Below are 19,957 nucleotides of genomic sequence, written 5' to 3'. Positions count from 1 at the left end.
ATAACCCCATCCACCATATGATGGTTTTATTGCAGCTAGGGAAAATGCTTTAATATTAATATTAGTATTATATAAAAAAAATATATATATATATATATATATATATATATAATTTTTTTTAAAAGGGTTGTTATACCATTGTTTTAAATGCAATACTTTCATATCGTACACATGGTTTCAAAGAGCTGAACTCAGTTGCTCCAACTCCTGCTTAAAGCCTTAATCACATGCACCCATACGGGGGTTGACCTGTACTTACCTGTCCACAAACCTCCCACACACTCCAGCACAAAGGGGACTGAGTTGCACATATGCATTCACAAGCATGTTGTGTAGTGAAAAAGCAACATTTCCCAGTGATCTTCAGGGGCTTACATGCACAGGCTCTGGGGCCTAATCGGACAACCCCTGGATCAGGTGTGTTTAACCAATAAAAAGCTTCAATTACAGGTTAGTTGAAAAACATGCTGGACACCGTCCCTCAAAGCCTGGATTCTGACACCCCTGACAGATCATTGGAAGTGGCAGATTGAATGCCGGTAGCCGAGGCCGGTGCGAATGTAGCTTGAGGCTTAAACAATCAAAGGGGCAAAAGAATATATATTAATTATTTAAGTTGTCCCACTTAAAAATATGAGATTTCGCCAAAGACACACTGTATCAAGGAAATCATATTTTAAGATTTTTTTAGAATTTAATAGTAAAATTGTGTAGAAAATAAATGTTTAGTCAAAAAAAAGTCTATCTCAATACTTTGTAATGTAACCCTGCTTGGTACTATTTGCCCCACTGTTGAGTGGCCACAAGATCTTGTACCACATGAATAATTAATGTAAAAGTGAAACCCGAGGGAGCCACAACCCCTAACCCACACTGCTCACAATCCTCACCATATGCTCTGCTTTTACAGTATTCCCTCATCCACACACCTTTTTATGTCATCACCCCCCCCCCCCCCTCCAACCCTAACCCCCCCCCCCCCCCCCCCCCCCCCCCCCCCCAACAATCCCTAAAATGTACTAACCCCAAATCTCAGACCTGACACTCCCAAACAAAAGGAGAGTTGATGCACGGTAATCACAGAGATCATGAATATTCCATCTTTGTAAAGTGGGGGAGGCCAGAATGGGAATTCTGGCATCTCCATGCATGAGGAAGCAGTCACGCACAACGGGCTTAAAGAATCAGCCGATTACTAAGACCTGCTGAAGATGCTGGCAAGTAAACCCCTCCCCCAACCTTAACATCCTCTTGCTTAATCACATGAGATGGAAAGTAAGAAAAGGGCGTCTGAGGACACTGACGGCACATCAGGCATCACTCACACAGAGAAAAGCCTTTAAAGATTTTTCTTTAGTGTCATTTTTCACAGAAAGAATGTCAGCAGTGGTACATCAAAGTTCAGACAAATCTCTTTCTTTGCAATAAAAAACCTTGTGATTGTTTTTTTTTTCTTTTTCTGCAATTTGGCCTTTGTTAGAAGGTTCTTCAGCATCTTTTTTATCTGAGACATGCACTATTGCATCTGGAATGTGGCTCATGCACGTGTGTCAATGAGTTTTGGACTGTTTGCAAAAAAAAAAAAAAAACAGCAATGTATTTTTTGCACTCAAAGGATCTATAATTTAGGGTTTATCTGAATGGTGCGCAAACCTAAGGTCTGGGTCAAAGGTGACAGCAAAGATGCTGTTTATAAGCATAAGATCCTGCATGCATCAGATTTTAAAAGTGAAATAGCATCTAAAAATGCAGAACCTTTAGAATACTTTCTCCTGTGACCCAGTTTTATAAAAATCTGTTGGTGAAGCTGCTCTGCTTTGAGTTGCAGCAGAAGTGATTTCTATCCAGACTATTTTCTCATGTTTTAAAAAAAAAAAGATTAAAATAGAAACGGCAAGGATCATGACACAATTTTGAAAACAAGTAATTTGTACAACACAGTCAGCCATTATACGACTAGATATAGAATTATGATGAGTGCTGTGTCAGGTCTTTGCTAGAAATGAAATAATTACTCAGTAACTTTTTAGGTTTTCACTGTGTGCAAGTCATTTTTACTGCATTATTTACTTTATGAAACTGAAATAAGTAGAGCATGTTTGTTTGAAATTTAAAAAGAAGAAAACGTTTTTGTGTTTTTTCTTCTTCTTGCAAACAAAAAAAAATTCATATAAACAAACACACAAATATGAAAAGTCATATTGATTCTACTTTTCTTCAAAATACTGTATAATAAAATAATCAGACTAGAAAGTAAATTAATTTTTGTGTGAAAACTTGTGATGATTCATAACAAAAAAAATAAATGCACGAGGACTTTTGCATCACCACTGCATTAAGCGTGTTTCTACTTCCTTATAATTCTCTTTTGAGTAAAGGTTAAATGCACAGCACTTGCGCTAAGTCTAAAAAATATTTATATTACAAATGCATAAATAATGAGTTAAAAGAGGAAGACCACATCCTGGCATGTAGCAACAGCAGTGCTTTAGATATTATAATGACATTACAAGAGGAAAAAAAACTCTTTTGAAGAATATTTGGAGCAGATTTTTATTTTTGAAGCCATGTCTGGCATCCAAACAAAGACAACAGCTTTAAAACTGCAGCAAAGCAGATGGCTAAAGCCGCGCACAGGAAAGGTGAAGGAGGTTGCATCACCCCCTAAAAAATACTATACACAAAACCCTGACCCCAAAATGAACAAAGCAAAAATTATAATAATAAAGAAAGAAAATTGTCAAACTAACTTTAAAAGACCAGAAGAAAGTTGATACGGGGTTCTCAAGGAAAATTGGTTTTTCCCATCAAGTCAAAACAAATTTTGAAATATTCATTTTATAGATCAGAAACAGATTCAGTTTATGTGTCAGTGCTGCCGCACACAAACACCCACACAGCAGAAAGTCCAACCCAGCCAAATGGTAAAGGAAAAAGAGCCAAGATGGAGATTCAGTCTAATCTCAGCTCAGATGTGTTGGTACACAAACTGTTGCCAGACCAACAACTGTGTTTATATGCACCATAAGTCCTTGATTGGGCTGAGCCCACTTTTGTAGGTGAGACGAGAAGCAGAGCAGAAGAGGACCATAAAGCAGCAATGAATCAGATAAGTGCCAGCATTACTGCCTCTGCAGTCTTTGGAGTCTCATTACAGGGGGGTGACAGGCAGAGAAATGTTACGGTTTTGTTGAGAGAGTCCATAAACACGCACAAACATGAAAGCGCACACACCAGAAAAGAGTGCTGCTGGTGGTGGGCTGATGAGGATGACCCTTGGGGGATTGTGGATAAATCAGGCCAATAACAAGGCCCCTGACAGTCTGCTGCCCATCTCTCTAAGCCAACAAAGCCAGCTGATCATCCTGAAGACGCCCCCTCCCACAATGCTGAGTGTTTATGAGCTTGTTGCATGTTTTCTTACAACAAACCTCAGGATCGCTCGGGTTTGAATCATAAACTGCCTAGTAGGTAAAAGCGTTTGCAAGCCACCAGAGCTGCTTCAAAGAGGAGTATGCAGTGATTCTTACAATAGCTTTTTTTTTTAAAAAGTCTCTGCCCCAAAACTTCATGAAAAACCATCCAAGTGAGGCAACGTTCCCACCAGGATTAGAAATGCACATTTACTTCCAGTGGGAACTCTAGATAAACAGGATACAGGCTCTCTCGTTTTATGACCGTTTTCTTTCTGTACGTACAAAACGTGTGGCTATTGAACGGGCGGTAATGTAAACCAGTTAAACACTTAGACCAGGGGTGTCCAAATCCAGGCCTCAAGGGCTGGCAACCTGCTGGTTTTCCAGAAACCCTGCCTCATCTGCTGTTGATTACCTGGATCAGGTGTGTTTAGCCAATAAGGAGCTTCAATGGCAGGTTGATTGGAAAACATATAGGACACTGGCCCTTGAGGCCTGGAATTGGACAACCCTGACTTAGACCAATCAGGGACTCAGATTTGGTAGTGATGGCTGGTATGAGTAGCCTCCTTTCAAAACATGGAAGTGCCAACTGTTTGAAAATTGATTATGGAGGAGAAATTAATAATTGCGGTTTGTGCCCAGCTGGAGCTAGATTCAGGAGATTTGCACCGCTTTGACATTTTGCACTAGGCCTCTGCCAACTGTAGGTACATGCAATGGCATCTAGTAGCAACAGTCCAGTATGAACACAAAAAAAGCATTACTACCATCTATGAGGGGGAAAAAACACATTTTAATGCAGTCTAATTCTCTGGGGACATCCAGCTAGTTTCCAGTCAAATGCTCCACAGGCAGTAAGGGGGGTGTATGTGATAGAATTCAGTGAGGCTGCAATGTGCACCCACCACTGGGCGTCAGCAGATGAGGTCCAGGTCAGTGTTCATTACCATAAATCAATAAAGTGAGCTCACCGACACAGAATCTTCATTGGTGCTGCTTAAAATGTCTGCCTGTAAGGGTAAACCACTCCACTGATGTGAAACAAATGTCTTTAAACTAATTGAAACATCACAGTCTCAATGAGAGAGGTGCTCCTCAACAGTAAATTGAACGTGTCTGGGTGTCTCATCCATCAGTTAGATGGAGATGCAGGCAGAGGTCAGCAGTCTGCAAATAACAAACACTGGTTTGAAGGACGCACAAGAAAATCTGATCTATGCTACAAAATAATTCTCCATAATCCATTTAAAAACCATTTCAAAACAGTGTTCTGTTTATGAAAAGACATGACAATTCAGTCCTGTAGTCTGGCACTGGGATTTATGGATAGAACAGTTTTAACATCATAACTTATTTCCTCTTGAATCTATTGGATAAACACTAAAGCAAAAGTCACATTTGTCAAATGACAGGTTTTCTTTATTGTCATGTCTGGGATATTGTGTTTGACTTTTTTTTCTAATGTTCACAAAAAAAGGCCACCCACCCTCATAGATATTTGCTGGAGGAAGCTCCAAAGACTCTCAACAGGGTTGAGGTCAGGGTAGGATGGGGGCACCAACAGCTTATCTCATTTCATGCCCATAGCAGCCAATGATGCAGAATATTCCTTGCAGCATTAGATGGTGCATTGTCATGCATGAAGATGATTTTGTTACAGAAAGCAGGGTTCTTCTTTTTCTACCACAGAAGAAATACTCTGCATACTTTTCAGAGGTCATTTTCACACCTTCAGGGACCCTAGAGGGGTTGACCAGCTCTCTCCCCATGAGTCCGGCCCAAACCAGGATATTGCTACCTCCTTGCTGACGTTACAGCCTTGTTGGGAAATGGTGACTAGTGCGATAACGATATATTGTTTTCCATTTAGAAAAATTTGTCTATCCTTTTTGGCGTGTAAAAATAGAGGGTTAGTCGCCACATGGAGGAGTAAATGTTTGCGAAAACCTAGTCATGTTTGTTAGCCCTCCTTTTGAGGAATTTAGTTTGTCCTCTACCATCTGCATGCGAGGTAAACAAGTGCATGTGAGACACCCACCACTCCCCTCAGCCACATCATCTATGTGTAGCGTTCAGCGGTGGAACATGCAGCGATTTTTAACAGGATCGAGACAGAACTGGAGGATAAAGCCGCTGGACCCACAGCAGCAACAGAATGTTTAATAAAAATGCCATTAAATTCCATTAGTGCCATTGAATCTGTTTTTTTTAAATAAATTATGCTGGAAAGAAAAGAAAAACATATCCACTGTTTGTGATGGTTAAAATATTGTTTGTGCTAATGTGTGCTTCATAGGTTAATAGATTACTCTAAATTGTCCCTAGGAGCGAATGCGAGTGTGTATGGGTGTGTGATTGTGGCCCTGCGTCAGACTGGCGATCTGTCCAGGGTGTACCATGCCTTTGCCCATGAGTGGCCGGGACAGGCTCCAGAGGCCCCGTGACCCCAAAAACGGGTTTAGAAGATGAAGGAGTTTATAAATCACTAAAATGCTTTTGCAGTTTTAATTATTATATTTTTACATGCAGCACTTTGCTAACTGTCTGTATATAGACTCTTAAAATACTGGGTTTAAAAATAATGAGAAAAACAACTTTTGTGACCTTAACTGAGAATTTAGGACTAGAAGAGAACTGTTTTTCCTCAGAAACAATATTGTAATCCTTACAAACAGTGGATGTTATTTTTTTTTTTTTCTTTCCGCCAGAATTATCAGCCTTGGACTTCTGTTGAGCAAACAGCTTTGGACCAAAACAATACATCTTTGCACATGACACAGAATAGATTGTTTATAGAGCTCCTGAGGTGGAGCAGAGAGCAGCTCAATTTTGGGTAAAGTTAAAGGAAGAGGCCCTGCCTTTGAGTTCACTCATGTTAAAAGGCAGGAAACCTCAGATTATAACATTTGTGTGTCTGTTTTCCAAAACACAGCTTGAATTAATGCCCAAATTCTTACATTTAGACTCTTGTCTTATTAAAGCATATCCCAAAAATGATCCAGATTATTTCTAAATGTGTCATTTTGCCAAAACAACCCCCCTGAGGCTTTGCTCTGAAGACTGAGGACCCTGAACAAAAAACATTACTCTTCTGCCTCACCGAGACAATGTAAAGCAGAAATAATTGGGGGTTGGGGGGATGGAGGGTCCTGCTCATCATACCTGCTCTGACAGTCGGTGTGATGAGGATGGGTGAGCTTTAATTGATGAAATATTCATCTCTATTACACAGGGGCGGTGGAGGTGGCCTGTGTAAAATTTATAGGATCTGTATCTGTGTTGCTTGCTCCAGCTTCTCTTCCTGCCATCATTTCTCAGAGAGGGAATGACTGGATTGCTCTGTCAGGTTTTTCTGTCGTGTCAGGGGAATTGCTCCACAAAGAGAGACGTGAAGCCGTCAGCTGCAACCGGCCCGGGATTGTTTGCACTACATTTGTATTTTATTGATTTTATCGATTTCATTTAAACATCATTGATTCTTTTAACCTGGATCGAGCTATCACTGGATCAACCCATATCAAAGGTCATACACTAGACATTATTTTAACATGTGGGATCTCAGTCCCCAATGTGTCATGTATGGATTTTATCATGTCTGACCATAAGTGCATTTTATTTTCTCCAGAACTAAATGGTAATCCTCCTGAGTCTAAGGCTAATTTCATGTACTCACGTGTCTTCAACTCATCTACTGCAGCAAATTTTGGAAATATTTTCTCGGCCCCTTTGGTTTTAAATTCTGATGCAAACAGTATTTTATCAAATTTTAACTCAGCAACTGCACGCATCCTGGACCAAATTGCCCCTTTCAGGTTGAGAAAAGTCCAAAATAAAAATATGCCTTGGATGACTGACAGTATTCGCAACTCGAAAAGAATTTGTCGCAGAGCTGAGCGCAAGTGGAAAGCTTCTAAATCATCTGTGGACTTAGAAACCCTGAAAAACCACATGAATAATTTTAACCGTCAAATGAAAAAGGCAAGATCAGACTACTTCTCACAATTAATTAATACCAATAGAAATAATCCCAGGGTACTTTTTAAGGTCATTAATCAGCTAAGTGAAGCCCCACATACTAGCAATTTACCGACTTCCCCAGTAATCTGTGAGCAATTTGCAAATCATTTTATTAACAAAATTTCTAACATTAGGTCTCAGATATCCATTACCAAATCTCTGTCACCTCCTTTTCTGCCAACTCCACCTGCAAGACCCACAGTGATCTTTGAAGACTTTCAGGCAATCTCCCCCAACACTCTTTCTGAGATTGTTTATAAAATGAAACCATGCCATTGCTCTCTGGACATTATGCCAGTTAGATTTTTTAAAGAAATATATGGATCTGTTAGCTCCCACATACTGTTCTTAATGAACACATCTCTTTCAACTGGCACAGTCCCAGATGATTTTAAGGCTGCTATGATTCAGCCACTATTGAAAAAACCCTCCCTGGACCCAAGTTGCTTTGAGCATTACAGACCAATTTCAAAACTACCTTTTTTGGCTAAGATCCTGGAAAAGCTAGTAGCTGAGCAGGTAATTTCCTTTTTAAATAAAAATAAATTATTTGAGACCCTTCAATCTGGGTTTAAGGCCAACCACAGCACAGAGACTGCCTTGCTGAGAGTAATGAATGACCTTTTAATGGCTGCAGACTCAGGAAAAATATCGATTTTAGTTCTTTTAGATCTCAGTGCAGCATTCGATACAGTGGACCACTCCATTTTATTACAACGTTTAAAATCTTGGGTTGGGTTTTCTGGCACAGTTTTTAACTGGTTTTATTCTTATTTATCGGACAGGTTTTTTAATGTTTTCATCGGCAATTCTTGCTCATCCAAGGTGAAAATGACATGTGGCGTTCCCCAGGGTTCGGTACTGGGACCTCTGCTATTTTCAATTTACATGTTACCACTGGGGGAGATAATACGCCAACATAACCTTAATTTTCATTTGTATGCCGATGATACGCAACTGTACTTATCTTTTAAACCTGGTGACCTTGGTCTTTTAAATAATCTCAATAGCTGCATTGCTGATATTAAAACCTGGATGGCCCAAAATTTTCTGCAGTTGAACATGGACAAAACTGATGTGATTATTTTTGGTTCAGTTGAGGCCCGACATGGTGTGGCTTCGAAATTGGAGTCTCTATCGAACAATGTCTCTTCAAGCTGCAGAAATCTGGGGGTGATTTTTGATACTGATCTTAATCTGGAGACACATGTTAAATCAGTGGTCAAATCTTGTTTCTGGCAACTACATAGGTTATACAGGATAACCCCCTTCCTATCAAAAAAAAGTCTTGAGATGGTGATTCATGCTTTCATTTTTTCCCGCTTGGACTATTGTAACGCACTCTACACATGCCTTTCACAGCAGAGTGTGTATCAACTCCAGTTAGTCCAAAATGCTGCCGCCAGACTCATAACTGGAACCAGAATGAGAGACCACATCACTCCAGTTTTAGCGTCTTTGCACTGGCTCCCAGTCCGTTTTAGAATAGATTTTAAGATTTTATTGATTGCTTTTAAAGCACTCTGTGGTCTGGCCCCTAAATATATAGCCGATCTCCTCACTCCTTATGTACCTGGTCGCAATCTTAGATCTTTGGCAAAAGGCCTTTTAACAATCCCACAATCTAGATTGAAGACCAGGGGAGATAGGGCCTTTGCTGTAAGAGCCCCAACACTCTGGAACAGTCTCCCTGAAGAGATCAGGCTCGCTGGGTCCCTACCAGTATTTAAATCCCTTTTAAAAACTTACCTCTTCAGGTGTGCTTTTAATGATTTTATTGGTTCTTAAATCTAAACATTGTATTTTATTGATTTTATTGATTTTATCGATTTCATTGTTTTCTTGATTTTATTGATTTTACTGATTTATCTATTTTATTGATTCTAACCACTATCACCATCTCATATGTGTGCTGGTTTTATTTCTCCATACTGGAAACTGTTTTTAACACTGATTTTGTCTCATATTAACTGTACAGCACTTTGTAATCTGGATTTCGAAAAGTGCTATATAAATAAAGTTTATTATTATTATTTCTGGAGGACACACAGGATGAGAGTTGAAGCAGTCTGATGGATGCAGGATTAAAGGGAGCAGGAGGAGCCCTCACCCCTGCCTCCAAAAGCAACACAGATTACATTTATTTAAAGGGATGAAATGAGAGCAAAATAAAATGTCCTCCCAGTTTAGTTGAGCACTGGCTCCACAAGGTGCCACTCAAAGTGTCTGGAGAGCCACAGATTGGGTTTCTGGTTGTTTTCTGGGGTAAATAAGTGGGAATCTGAGGGGGGGTAAAGGGATATGAGGAGACTGAGCCGCAGTCATACACTGCCAGTCTTGGCGCAGCGATGTTGCCTGGCATAGGACCGTATGGTGTGCCAGGTGCTGATAAGAGGATTTCTTGGCACGGCAGATCAGACTCAGGCTGGGATGCATCTTTGACTAACAGCATGATAGTTACAGGAGTCAATTTTGCAGTCATACCACTATATTTGTGCACCGTGGAGGCTGTGTGACATAAGTGAGCACACACTGTAAGCACATACTGCATGTTTAGTTCCCACAGAGAACAGAGAAAACATTGTTCCACTGACCCTTCAGCAGTCCTCTGATGTTTATTTTGATTCTTTTGGCCGTTGCTTTCTCACATCTTTACACTTTGATACAGAAAGAGACAAGAAAGAACGCCTGCCTGGTTTGTTGGTGGAAAAAGCCAGTTAAAGGTCAAACGGATCAATACAAAGGTGGACCAATCAATCCACTACAGAGGAGATTTCAAACCCCCTTCATGTCTGAGAAATGTGGATATAAAGGCACTACAGCGCTGAGGAATCTGCCCCCATCGGCTCCTCTGATCACACCACACAGACAAATGTGTGAATTCCAGTCAGCTGCTCTCATCCACAATGCATTAAAATACTGTGCATATGCACAAATGCACATCTGCACCCGATGGGACTTTCTTGCACAGCTGCCATGACAACAATGAGTTTTTAGCATTCAGGTAATTTACGGCCATTTCTTTTTGTGGACAGTTGGTCCATGTAAAAAAAAAACTTTCTACACTTTAATATTAGTTTACATCTGCCAGCCTTTAAGTGAATGCAACAAAATCACACCCAAACACTGACACTCTCACTTGAAGGAGGTGCTGTGAAGTCAATGACGCAGGAGGAGGCTGACACCTCCTAAGCTCCATCTATATTCATCACAGATCCTAGGGAAGTGTGTGGAACTGAAAGGGAACAAGTTTAATTCTTTGTCTTAAAACAAAGATACATTTTTTCACTCAATGATATAATACCCTCAAAAAATATGACTGTTTAGTTAAATAAAGTAGTAAAAAGCAGAAAAAAACATCTAATCTGAGCATTATTTGGGAATGTTTGGTCAGTAAAATACACAAAAACTCCATAAATTAAAAAGGAATTTTCAATCAGCCACTGGTATTCCTTAAAGAGGTTCAAAAGATGCTTCAGTACTTTGTTTGGGATATGGAACTGCATAAAAGCTTAAAATTCATCCTTACTATTATATCAATAAGTGCAAAACAGTTCTGAAATAGCAATAAGAGCTGTAAAAATAGGAGCTCAGTGCTGATTTAGCTGTCAAAATTCTTCTTATATATTATATTAGGATTATTTCTGTATTATTCAAATGCACTAATTAGGTTGAACATCTTCACATTTTGTGTAATGAAACCAATATAAGTAAAGGGATTTAATTTTGGGTTGCAAGAAGATGATAAAAGTTACCAATGTTATCTTTTCACAACACTAACAGTAAAAAGTCTCTCTTTTTTAATAAGAAATTACTTTTTGTAAGTTTAGGAAAATATTTGGGAAAGCAATCGCAAACCTTTCAGTCGTCATGAACAATTTCCTTAAATTTAACTCTTTGTATCAATGTTTAAACGTCTGTCCTGGTGTCTTCCTCTCACCTTCTGGAGGAAGAGGACAATCCTCTGGACCATGTCGGCCCGCTGCTCCTCCAGGCTGAACAGGGTACGCGGCGTGCGAATGAAGACTTTGGTTTTGCCGTATGCCACATCGTGTTCAAACCCGCAGCCCTGCAGCAGCTTCTTCACTGCATCTTTGTCTGATGGCAGGTCGTGGTTGGGCCATGTGAACTTGGAGATCATCTTATATCTGAAAGAGAGACAGAGTGCTCATGAAAAATATGTCTTTGCTGCACAAAACTGCAACCGTGCCTGTAAAAATACCAATTTACTGCAGAAAGAATGCAGTGCATGTTAAGAATATTTCAATCAGAAACATTTGGTCTTCTTCCCTAACAATAATAAAACCAGTTCCTTTTTATTAGTACACACAAATGTCATAAGTGCTCCATAGCTGGGTTAGAAACAAGTCTCTTATCTCGGAATGTTAAAAAATGAAGTTCTACAAATGTTTCTGAACCAAGAATTGACAAAAAGAAATCACTTCTGAACTTTGGTTACTAAATGCTTGCCAAAAAGAGATACTTTGATCTTTTTTGTGTGTGAAAATCCAAGAAGGACTCTTGTAAATTAATGTAAAAGTCAAATTCTGGTCAAACATAACATCTATTAGCTGAAGATTAAACTGCATGTGTAGTGTTTGGGAAGACATTTTCTGTGTTTTGGTTCTAACAGGATTAAAATCTGGCATATTGTCTAGTGAAAGGCTTTTTATCTGCAGACACGAAGAAGCTTCAAGGGTAAGCTGTGCCAGGGCGTCTCGCCATGTCCATGTTAGCCAGTAGTTGTTGCCGCTTGATGTCCACTTATCACTGCCGACATTCCCAAAAAGGATTCATGGGATAATGAAACCTTTTTTAATTAGAACTCAGGGTTCAAGTCAAAAAGGTAGAAGTTATTGCAGTTTAAAAATGATCTGGCTTAGTTGGTTTACAGTTCAATGCTTATAAACACAGAAATCATCTCCCAAGTCAACTTTGTGTCTTAGCCATTGGAGGGAGGTTGTCTGATAAAATCAAACAATATTAATGATTGTATTTTAGATAGAATATCTGTCATTCATATCTGTTGCTGTCAAGCCCAAACCATTCCATTCATATTTCTATTAAAACATATTAAAACATTATTGCAACTTCTGAAGAAATAATGTTTGTAAATTAATTTGCTAATCAAACAAAAGCCATGATGTAGATTATAACTTCTAATTGTTTGTTACTTTGCTGCATTAAAACTCATTTTTCAACAAGTACAGAGGATTTAATTTTCAAGCTATTTAAAGAAACAACAGAAAATGTGGTGCTTTAAAGGTGGCTTTTAATAAAAATGACCCAATATTCCAATGTAAAAAAAAACATTTTTGGAAAGTCTTTTTGTTTCCGCTAAAATAGAGGCACATTTATAAGGAACATGCTTGTTGGCACCAAGCCTTTTTTTAAACAATTGAAGACGGAGAGATTTGAAAAAAAGCCTGATGATTCAGTCACCTTAAGTACAACAGAATATAACCTTAAGAAAAAGAATCAAATCCGAATATCCTGTACGAACCCCTGCTTCATTTACTGAAATGAATTAGCTGAAACCTTGTTGGAACTGAATCTCTATTTTGGTTAGTTTTTCAGAATCTAAGTAGCATCATAAAGTAAGGTAGGCTGGATTTTTACTTTGATAAAATAGCAGGTTTTTATGTGTCTTAAAGTGGTGCTTTTAAATGGATAAAAAATGAAAAGGGTCAGGTCAGCACCTTCCTTTAAAAAATGGTAATCTTACAATAATTTTAACAAATGTTTTGTGAGGCTAATCGTATAAATAAAATCTTGTTTGATATCTATTAGAAAAAATAGTAATATAGTATCTAAAAAAAACAACAACATGTAATTGACCTGCATTCAACTCATTAAGATAACTATTGTGAGGAAGTACCTCTGGAGGAAGCGTGGGTAGGTCTGCCTGTAGGCAAAACCGGCCCTTCGAACCCTGACGTTCTCCAGCAGTCCCAGGTACTCCACCTGGTGGCGGCAGCGTTCCTGCTCAAAGATTAGTGGGGATTTCACGTCGTTGGGTTTGATGCAGCGCACATAATAGGGTTCCTGTGGATAAATACAAGAGGGCAGCTGATACATCACAGCCAAAAAAAGAGGAACAGCTCAAAAAGACTACAGCCATGCTGGATCTGTGAGCATTACTATCTCACCAACATCATGTAGGTAAACAGTTGTTTTTTTAATATTCGAAAACACGACAATTGTTATAGATCAAAAATGAGATTGACACAGTTTAAAAAAATAACACGCTAATATGTTTGTAATTAGTTAATCTTGATTAACGGAGAATCTGACACCCCTAATCCTCTGTGTCACATTATTGGAGTATTTTGTTTTTTTACGGCAGCTGGACCTAAACGTTGATCTACAACATGGGTGTCTAAACCTTTTGCAAAGAGAGTCAGATTTGATGAGGTGAAAATGTTTGAGGACCAACCATTTGGCCTGACATTCTTTGATCTATTGTAATAACATTAAATGCAATGGACTTTTAATTCATATTTTATTGCAATGGCATACGTTTCAACTCTTCACATGTTGCAGTTATTACAAAAAATGCTGAGGGACGGATATTATTGATTTTATGCCAAGAACCTGTGGGCCAGTAGAAACTTAAATGCAGGGTCAGTTTGGCCCACAGGCTGGATCTAGCAGCATAAATCAGCCCGTTTTGTCACGGAGAAAAAAGCAGCTTTGTGTCACTATGCAACACTTTGGATTTATTTTAGAATTTTTTGTGTGTAACGGTCTTTGTTTTGCTTTTACTATGTAAAGCACTTTGAATGAAATGAGTATGAAATATTCACAAAATGTTTATAAATAAAAGTTTGATTTGATTTACGTTCGTTATGTGCTGCATATCGGTGCAAAGCTAACATGAAAAGCTTCTTTTCTCTGCGTCAGAATCAGCCGATTCACGTTGATTGTGCGGACTATAAAGGAGTATATCACCGAGTTTGCGTTATTTGGGTCTCACAGGCGACTGCTACGGTGTTAAATGGTCGAAGTCTCATGCGTGGTTAACTGCAGATGTTAGCCAGGGCTGTATTGTATCATTATTGGCTGAGTTCGGGTCAGTTTATGTTTCTTTTCATCAGAAATCTTCAACTTCAATGGTTCCTCTCCAGGATTTTCTGTACACTTCCTGTCTGGAGCTTTGAGTGTATTTAGTCCATAAGGTTTGACCAGATGTGAAATTTTCAGAAGACTTCGTCTGCACACCTTACAGGCCAGGTTCTCTACCAACGAGATCATGGAGGTTTTGAAGAGTGTTGCTGCTGTTAGCGGCCGTTTGGTAACCTCTGTGATCCTCAGCTTGCCCTCAGGCCACATCACCTTCAGAACCTGGTTGGAACTGAAAATATAGATAAAAATATGAATCAGTCCAGACGATAAATGAAACACACGCAGGAGAATTTTATGTAATAACATGAAGCAAAACTGCTCCTGCCAGGAGATTGTCACCTGTTGTACAAAAGCCTCTTGAAGTCTTGGAACAAAGTGTCTTTGTTCTTATCAATGAAGCCCACGACCGAGTACCTGTGGAAGACAGACACGTGCAAATGCATGTAGGGAAAGATGACACACTTTTGAAGCGACACGTTGCCTCTTTTGTGCAGCTACATTTAACTACATAATTACAACAATTGCAGGCTGTTTCCAAACTCAGATTGACCTATTTGAATTTTAGACTGAAGCTCTGGTAGTAGCTTTTGGGGTGGCCGTGGTGCAGTGGTAGGGCGGTTGGCCTCCAATCGTAAGATTGCGGGTTAAATTCTTGCCTTGCCCGTCCATGTATCGAAGTGTCCTTGGGTAAGACACTGAACCCCACCTTGCCTCTGGTGAAAGGTTGGCACCAGTGTTCGGCAGCGGAGCCGCCACCAGTGTGTGAATGGGTCTGTGACTGTAAAGCGCTTTGGGCCTTCGAGGAAGGTAAAAAAGCGCTGTATAAGTATAGACCATTTTAGCCTTGTAGCATTGTGCTAGCATCCACCTTACGATGATGTTAACAGTTGGAGAGGCAGCTGTTATCAAAGATGTAGGACTCCCTGCAGTGAGATGGAGCGCTCTGTGTCTGTTCTGGCTCAAATTGGAGCTTTCTGTCGGGCCCCTGTTTCTCTGCCCGCGTCCTCCCGTGGGTGGAAAACACTTAGCCTTCATAAATGGGCTCTGCACATTTCACTGAGAGCACTTTTGGAGGGCTTAGCATGTGCAATTTAATCATTTGAATTATGTCCAGGTGCTTTGGGGGATTGAGAAGTGCTGCAGTTCTGTTTACTGCTGCATCAAGGCCATTAAGATGTTATCATGTGGATGGTAAATGTTTAAGTCTGAGGATAAGAATTCCATCGGAGACTTAAAAACAGGTTTTTTAGTTTTGATAAAAACTCTTATTCTTTTAAAAACTTGGAGAAAGATGTGGTGTAAAATCACCATTATTCTCTCGTCTATTTTGGATTAATAAACACAACCGCTTTGGTTTAAGCCATAGTTCTATCCTTCAAGTGTTCTTACTTGTGTTTCACCGGCCTCAACAGAACTTGTGATCATAAGTTCTGTTGAGTTCTTTTAGTTTTAATTCAACACATTAAGATTCATTTATTACAGATGTTCATAAGCCCTGCTTCTATCAAAAAATGTATAAGAAAAATAAATATTAACATGGAACTTCATCTACATTCTCCTACATTTAACTGTTTACTGAAATATAAAATCCAGTGATCCAATTATTACCTCCTGCTTGTGTCACTATGGCAACAGTCCAAGTAAGGATGCTCACACATTTCCCCTTCCTTTACCAGATCTTCTGGTTCATTAAGGCATTCTTCACACTGTTGTGGGTGTGTGACAGAGCTATGTTCTAGTGACTGTTCAATGTTAAATCAATTTGTATTTATTTGTCTTTTTGATCAATGAATGCAGGGATAAAAAGCTGACTAAAGATGCCTGTGACATTCCACTCAGATCTAAAGTGAGACTAACAGTAACAGTACTTTTGAGCTGGACAATTTACCTTCAGTGTTTCTGTATATGCAGACCTAAACCAACTAAACATTGATCAGAAAAATACTACAACTCATCAGTGGTTAAACTTCAGTCTGGCACCTTTCTGCTGATATGACGTCCTTGTTAACTGCTAAAAAGTCATGATCCATAAGGAAAGGAAAGTAATATCTACACTTCAATCCACACAAAACTGTGAGATTAAAAACAGACCCGGCCAACTCAACAGAACAGAGTCTGTTCTCACCTTCTGCAAGTAGCTGCTATAAACAGAGGTGTTAACACTGACTGGTGGAGTGGAGCGGCTAAACTCCACCTGAGGTGTTTCAACCAAAAAAGGTCACAGACATTAAAACACCAGGAGAGAAACAGCTTAGTTCTGCTTTTGCTATAAATGAACATTTTTGAAAAAAAGACGATTTGAATGTTTTAAATAACAAGATTAATGTTCAGTACATTACACCAAACATATTTAGAGTGCAACATTATAATTTGATTAAAAATGTGATCAAGATGCTCTTAATTTCAATCAACTTATGATGCAAATGCACAACAATTCAGCAGTGAGTCCTGAGGTGTGAAACCATGCAACTGTAGACACAAAAATAAATCATGAAAGTTTGTTTTAATGATTATAAAAAGTATAAGAAACTTACACCACATCCCCTGCATAGTGTCGGATGCGAAAGTCTCTGTCAAACTCCAAACTCTTATCAGCTGGTGAAAGCTGAAAGAAAGTCACAATAAGAGCATAAGGAAATGCTTTTCATGCTGTCTACAAAATACTCTTCCTCACTATTACTTGCACATGTTGTAAAGCTCATTTTTGTTTCTCTTTAAGCCTTGATGAGGACCTCAAGATCTATTTAACCAAAAATATAAAAATTTAATAAAACTTTATTAAATGCATGTTAACAAGAAAATGAAGTTAGCTCATTGCTATAGTAATGTTTTCAAGGCTATATATTCAGATTGCAGCATGATATTAATATTAATTCTGGTTAAACGAAACAAATTCTAAACTGGAGAAAAAAATGAAACGTGAAATGTCCAAAAATGATTTGCAATCCAGGTTAGGGTTAGGGGTTAGGGTCAGAGTCTAGAGGCTATCCTGCTTGGAAGGTCAGAGCCCTCATTAGTTTAATACTGCGTTCTCGTGACGATGAGGAAGCTCTGGCCTGAGGACTGTGAGGAAACTAGCACTAGGACGAAGACTGGTTTTTCAAAAACCTGTATCATCTGTATCATGTTGCCTTTCATCCATCACTATCTGTTATGTCATGCCCACAGTAGTGCAGCACAGACTGCAATCAGACCTGGTGCTACAGGTTCACATCTGTTTCATTTGTTTCAGAAGTCCAGACCCTGTCAAGACAGTGTTAGCTGTAAGGACAGAGGAAGATGAGCAGATGAGGGGAGAGAGCATTCAGATTGTAGCCATTACTTTAAGTAACGTGCTAATCTTTATTGTTGAGAATTGAAGCATTTAATTCTGATGGACACAGTCAGTTTGTCACTTTTTTGGCGCAATTTTCTAAAAGTAAAAGTCTAATCAGCTTCAACATCTGACTCCTTGCTTGTCAATATGTTAGTAATGCTAATTCCAAGATCAGCAAAAGAAAGTTAAAAAGCTTTTAGAGCTTTCCAAATGGCGTATGCGGAGAAAATTACAGTCTAGAGAGATTAATAACAACCTCATACATTTCCTGTTGGTCTGATTAGGCTGATGAAACTCACATTTTACAGAATATGGATGACAAAACCTTGCAAGGAGGTGGGGAGTTCAAAAACACAAAACCACAGAAGATCACATCAGGAAAAAAAAGCCCAAACACAGAAAAAAGTGAGGCGAGAAGGCGAGAGACGGGCAGGGTGCAAAAATAACAAGACTGGTGTCGGCTGAGTGTCTCAGGGGCAAACTGAAGCTGCTGCTGACGTTACATTTTCTCTCAGCTTTTATTTTGTGCGACTGTACCCCAGCATTCATCATCCGGGTGAAAATAAATCACGCGACCAGTAGGAATGACACTGTACCACGCTGGCTGCCTTCACTCAAAAGAACATTGTTCAGGTCAGAGGTTTAAAACACTCAAAGCACCAGTTGAGAAAACATGACAACTGAATTCACACCACTTTCTTTTCCTATAAAACTCCAAACTGTAAACATCTCCTCCCACATTTGGGTAGACGGGAATCTCTCAGGCAACTGCTGTAGCTGTCAGATATTATTGTAAAATTCATTTATAGATACTTTTCATGTATGTCTGTACACATTTTTTCTACACAAATGAAAATATTTCTTTTACTTAAATGAGCACATAAAAAAAAAAGAAAATGATTTCTGTCTTCGAATCATTTTCCTTTTTTTAATTAATTAATTAATTAATTTTTAATTAATTTTTAAAATCAAATCATTTTCCTAACCACTGTCTTAAACACATGACAGAACAAAACCACTATGGTGTCAAATCGTTCATTTACATTTTTAACCAATTCCGGTGATTTTTACACAAACTCTTGGAAGTTTTATTGGGATTTTTGACCATTTCTGGGTTTAAAATCCAGCTTCAGAGGTGATGACATCATTCACAATCACATCTCATCAGATTACAAAAACAGAAATCTGCCTGTTGTTCAAGTAAAATGTGTCCAAAACAAGAAATCTGTCTTGTCATCTGTTGACCCAGCTGTTGGACAGGAAAAGTAAAAAACAATAATAAAACAAATCTGTCTGGTAAAAAGATGATTTATGGCTTTTTTAGGATTTCAAGCATAAAAAGGTCCCTTTACAGATTAGCTTATGACTCAGATAAGAAAATAAAACACCTCAGCCGCTTTAAATTATCAAGAATTTTGGTTTTTATAATTTTGTTAAAAATGTTCTCATTAAAATTGCAACCTTTTCCAATTATTATTTCTTAATTTCTTTCTTCTTCATTGATTTATTTCAAGCAGTAAAAACAAAGAAGAAAACACAAAATAAATTAATAGACCAAAAATACATAGACACATCAAACCTATGTTTCAGTATCAGATATTTGTATTAACTGAACTTCTCTAAGTTTAGTCTGTGCTTACATTTTTCTACTAATTTAGCATTAGTGACCTGAACATTATTTTAAGCATTTCAGTTTCCTTTAGTGCTCATACATGCATCTGCATCTACAGCCGCCACCATCCACGCCCACACGTTTGGAGAAAATGCAGTTTTTCAGCTTAAATGAGGCATACTGCGTTTTGTGCTCAAAAATCTTTTGTCACTCAAAAGCGCTAAAGGTGTCAAAAAGGTATTTTGGTTCAAATTCTAAGTTTTGACTTCTCAACTTGAAATGTGACCAAAAAACAACACTTTTTTGAACCACAAATGAGATCTTTGCCTTTTGAGTGCGCCTTGTGCTCAAAAATCATTTTGTATGTTATGTACGTTTTCATACAAACTCTGATGATATATAAACTTTCTCAGATTACAATAATATTTCACTCTCCATGGGAATTGTACTCCATCTCATGAAAGACCA

General features: G+C 38.6%; 1 protein-coding gene across 1 annotated transcript in view; it reads right to left on the bottom strand.

Moving 5' to 3' along the window:
* The window catches only part of myo1d (myosin 1D), a 98,220-nt gene that overhangs the window by 42,313 nt on the left and 35,950 nt on the right, over positions 1-19,957 (bottom strand). The window contains exons 12-16 of the mRNA XM_011488384.4: positions 17,096-17,166; positions 14,901-14,975; positions 14,658-14,790; positions 13,315-13,481; positions 11,377-11,584 (exon numbers count right to left, since the gene is read on the bottom strand). Coding sequence (XP_011486686.1) covers positions 11,377-11,584; positions 13,315-13,481; positions 14,658-14,790; positions 14,901-14,975; positions 17,096-17,166 — 654 coding nt within the window. The remainder of the gene's footprint in view (positions 1-11,376; positions 11,585-13,314; positions 13,482-14,657; positions 14,791-14,900; positions 14,976-17,095; positions 17,167-19,957) is intronic.

This window comes from Oryzias latipes, chromosome 19, assembly GCF_053564925.1.
Source record: "Oryzias latipes strain Hd-rR chromosome 19, Olatipes_Hd-rR_3.1".
Taxonomy (NCBI): Eukaryota; Metazoa; Chordata; class Actinopteri; order Beloniformes; family Adrianichthyidae; genus Oryzias; species Oryzias latipes.
This window is presented reverse-complemented; position numbering and strand designations above follow the sequence as displayed.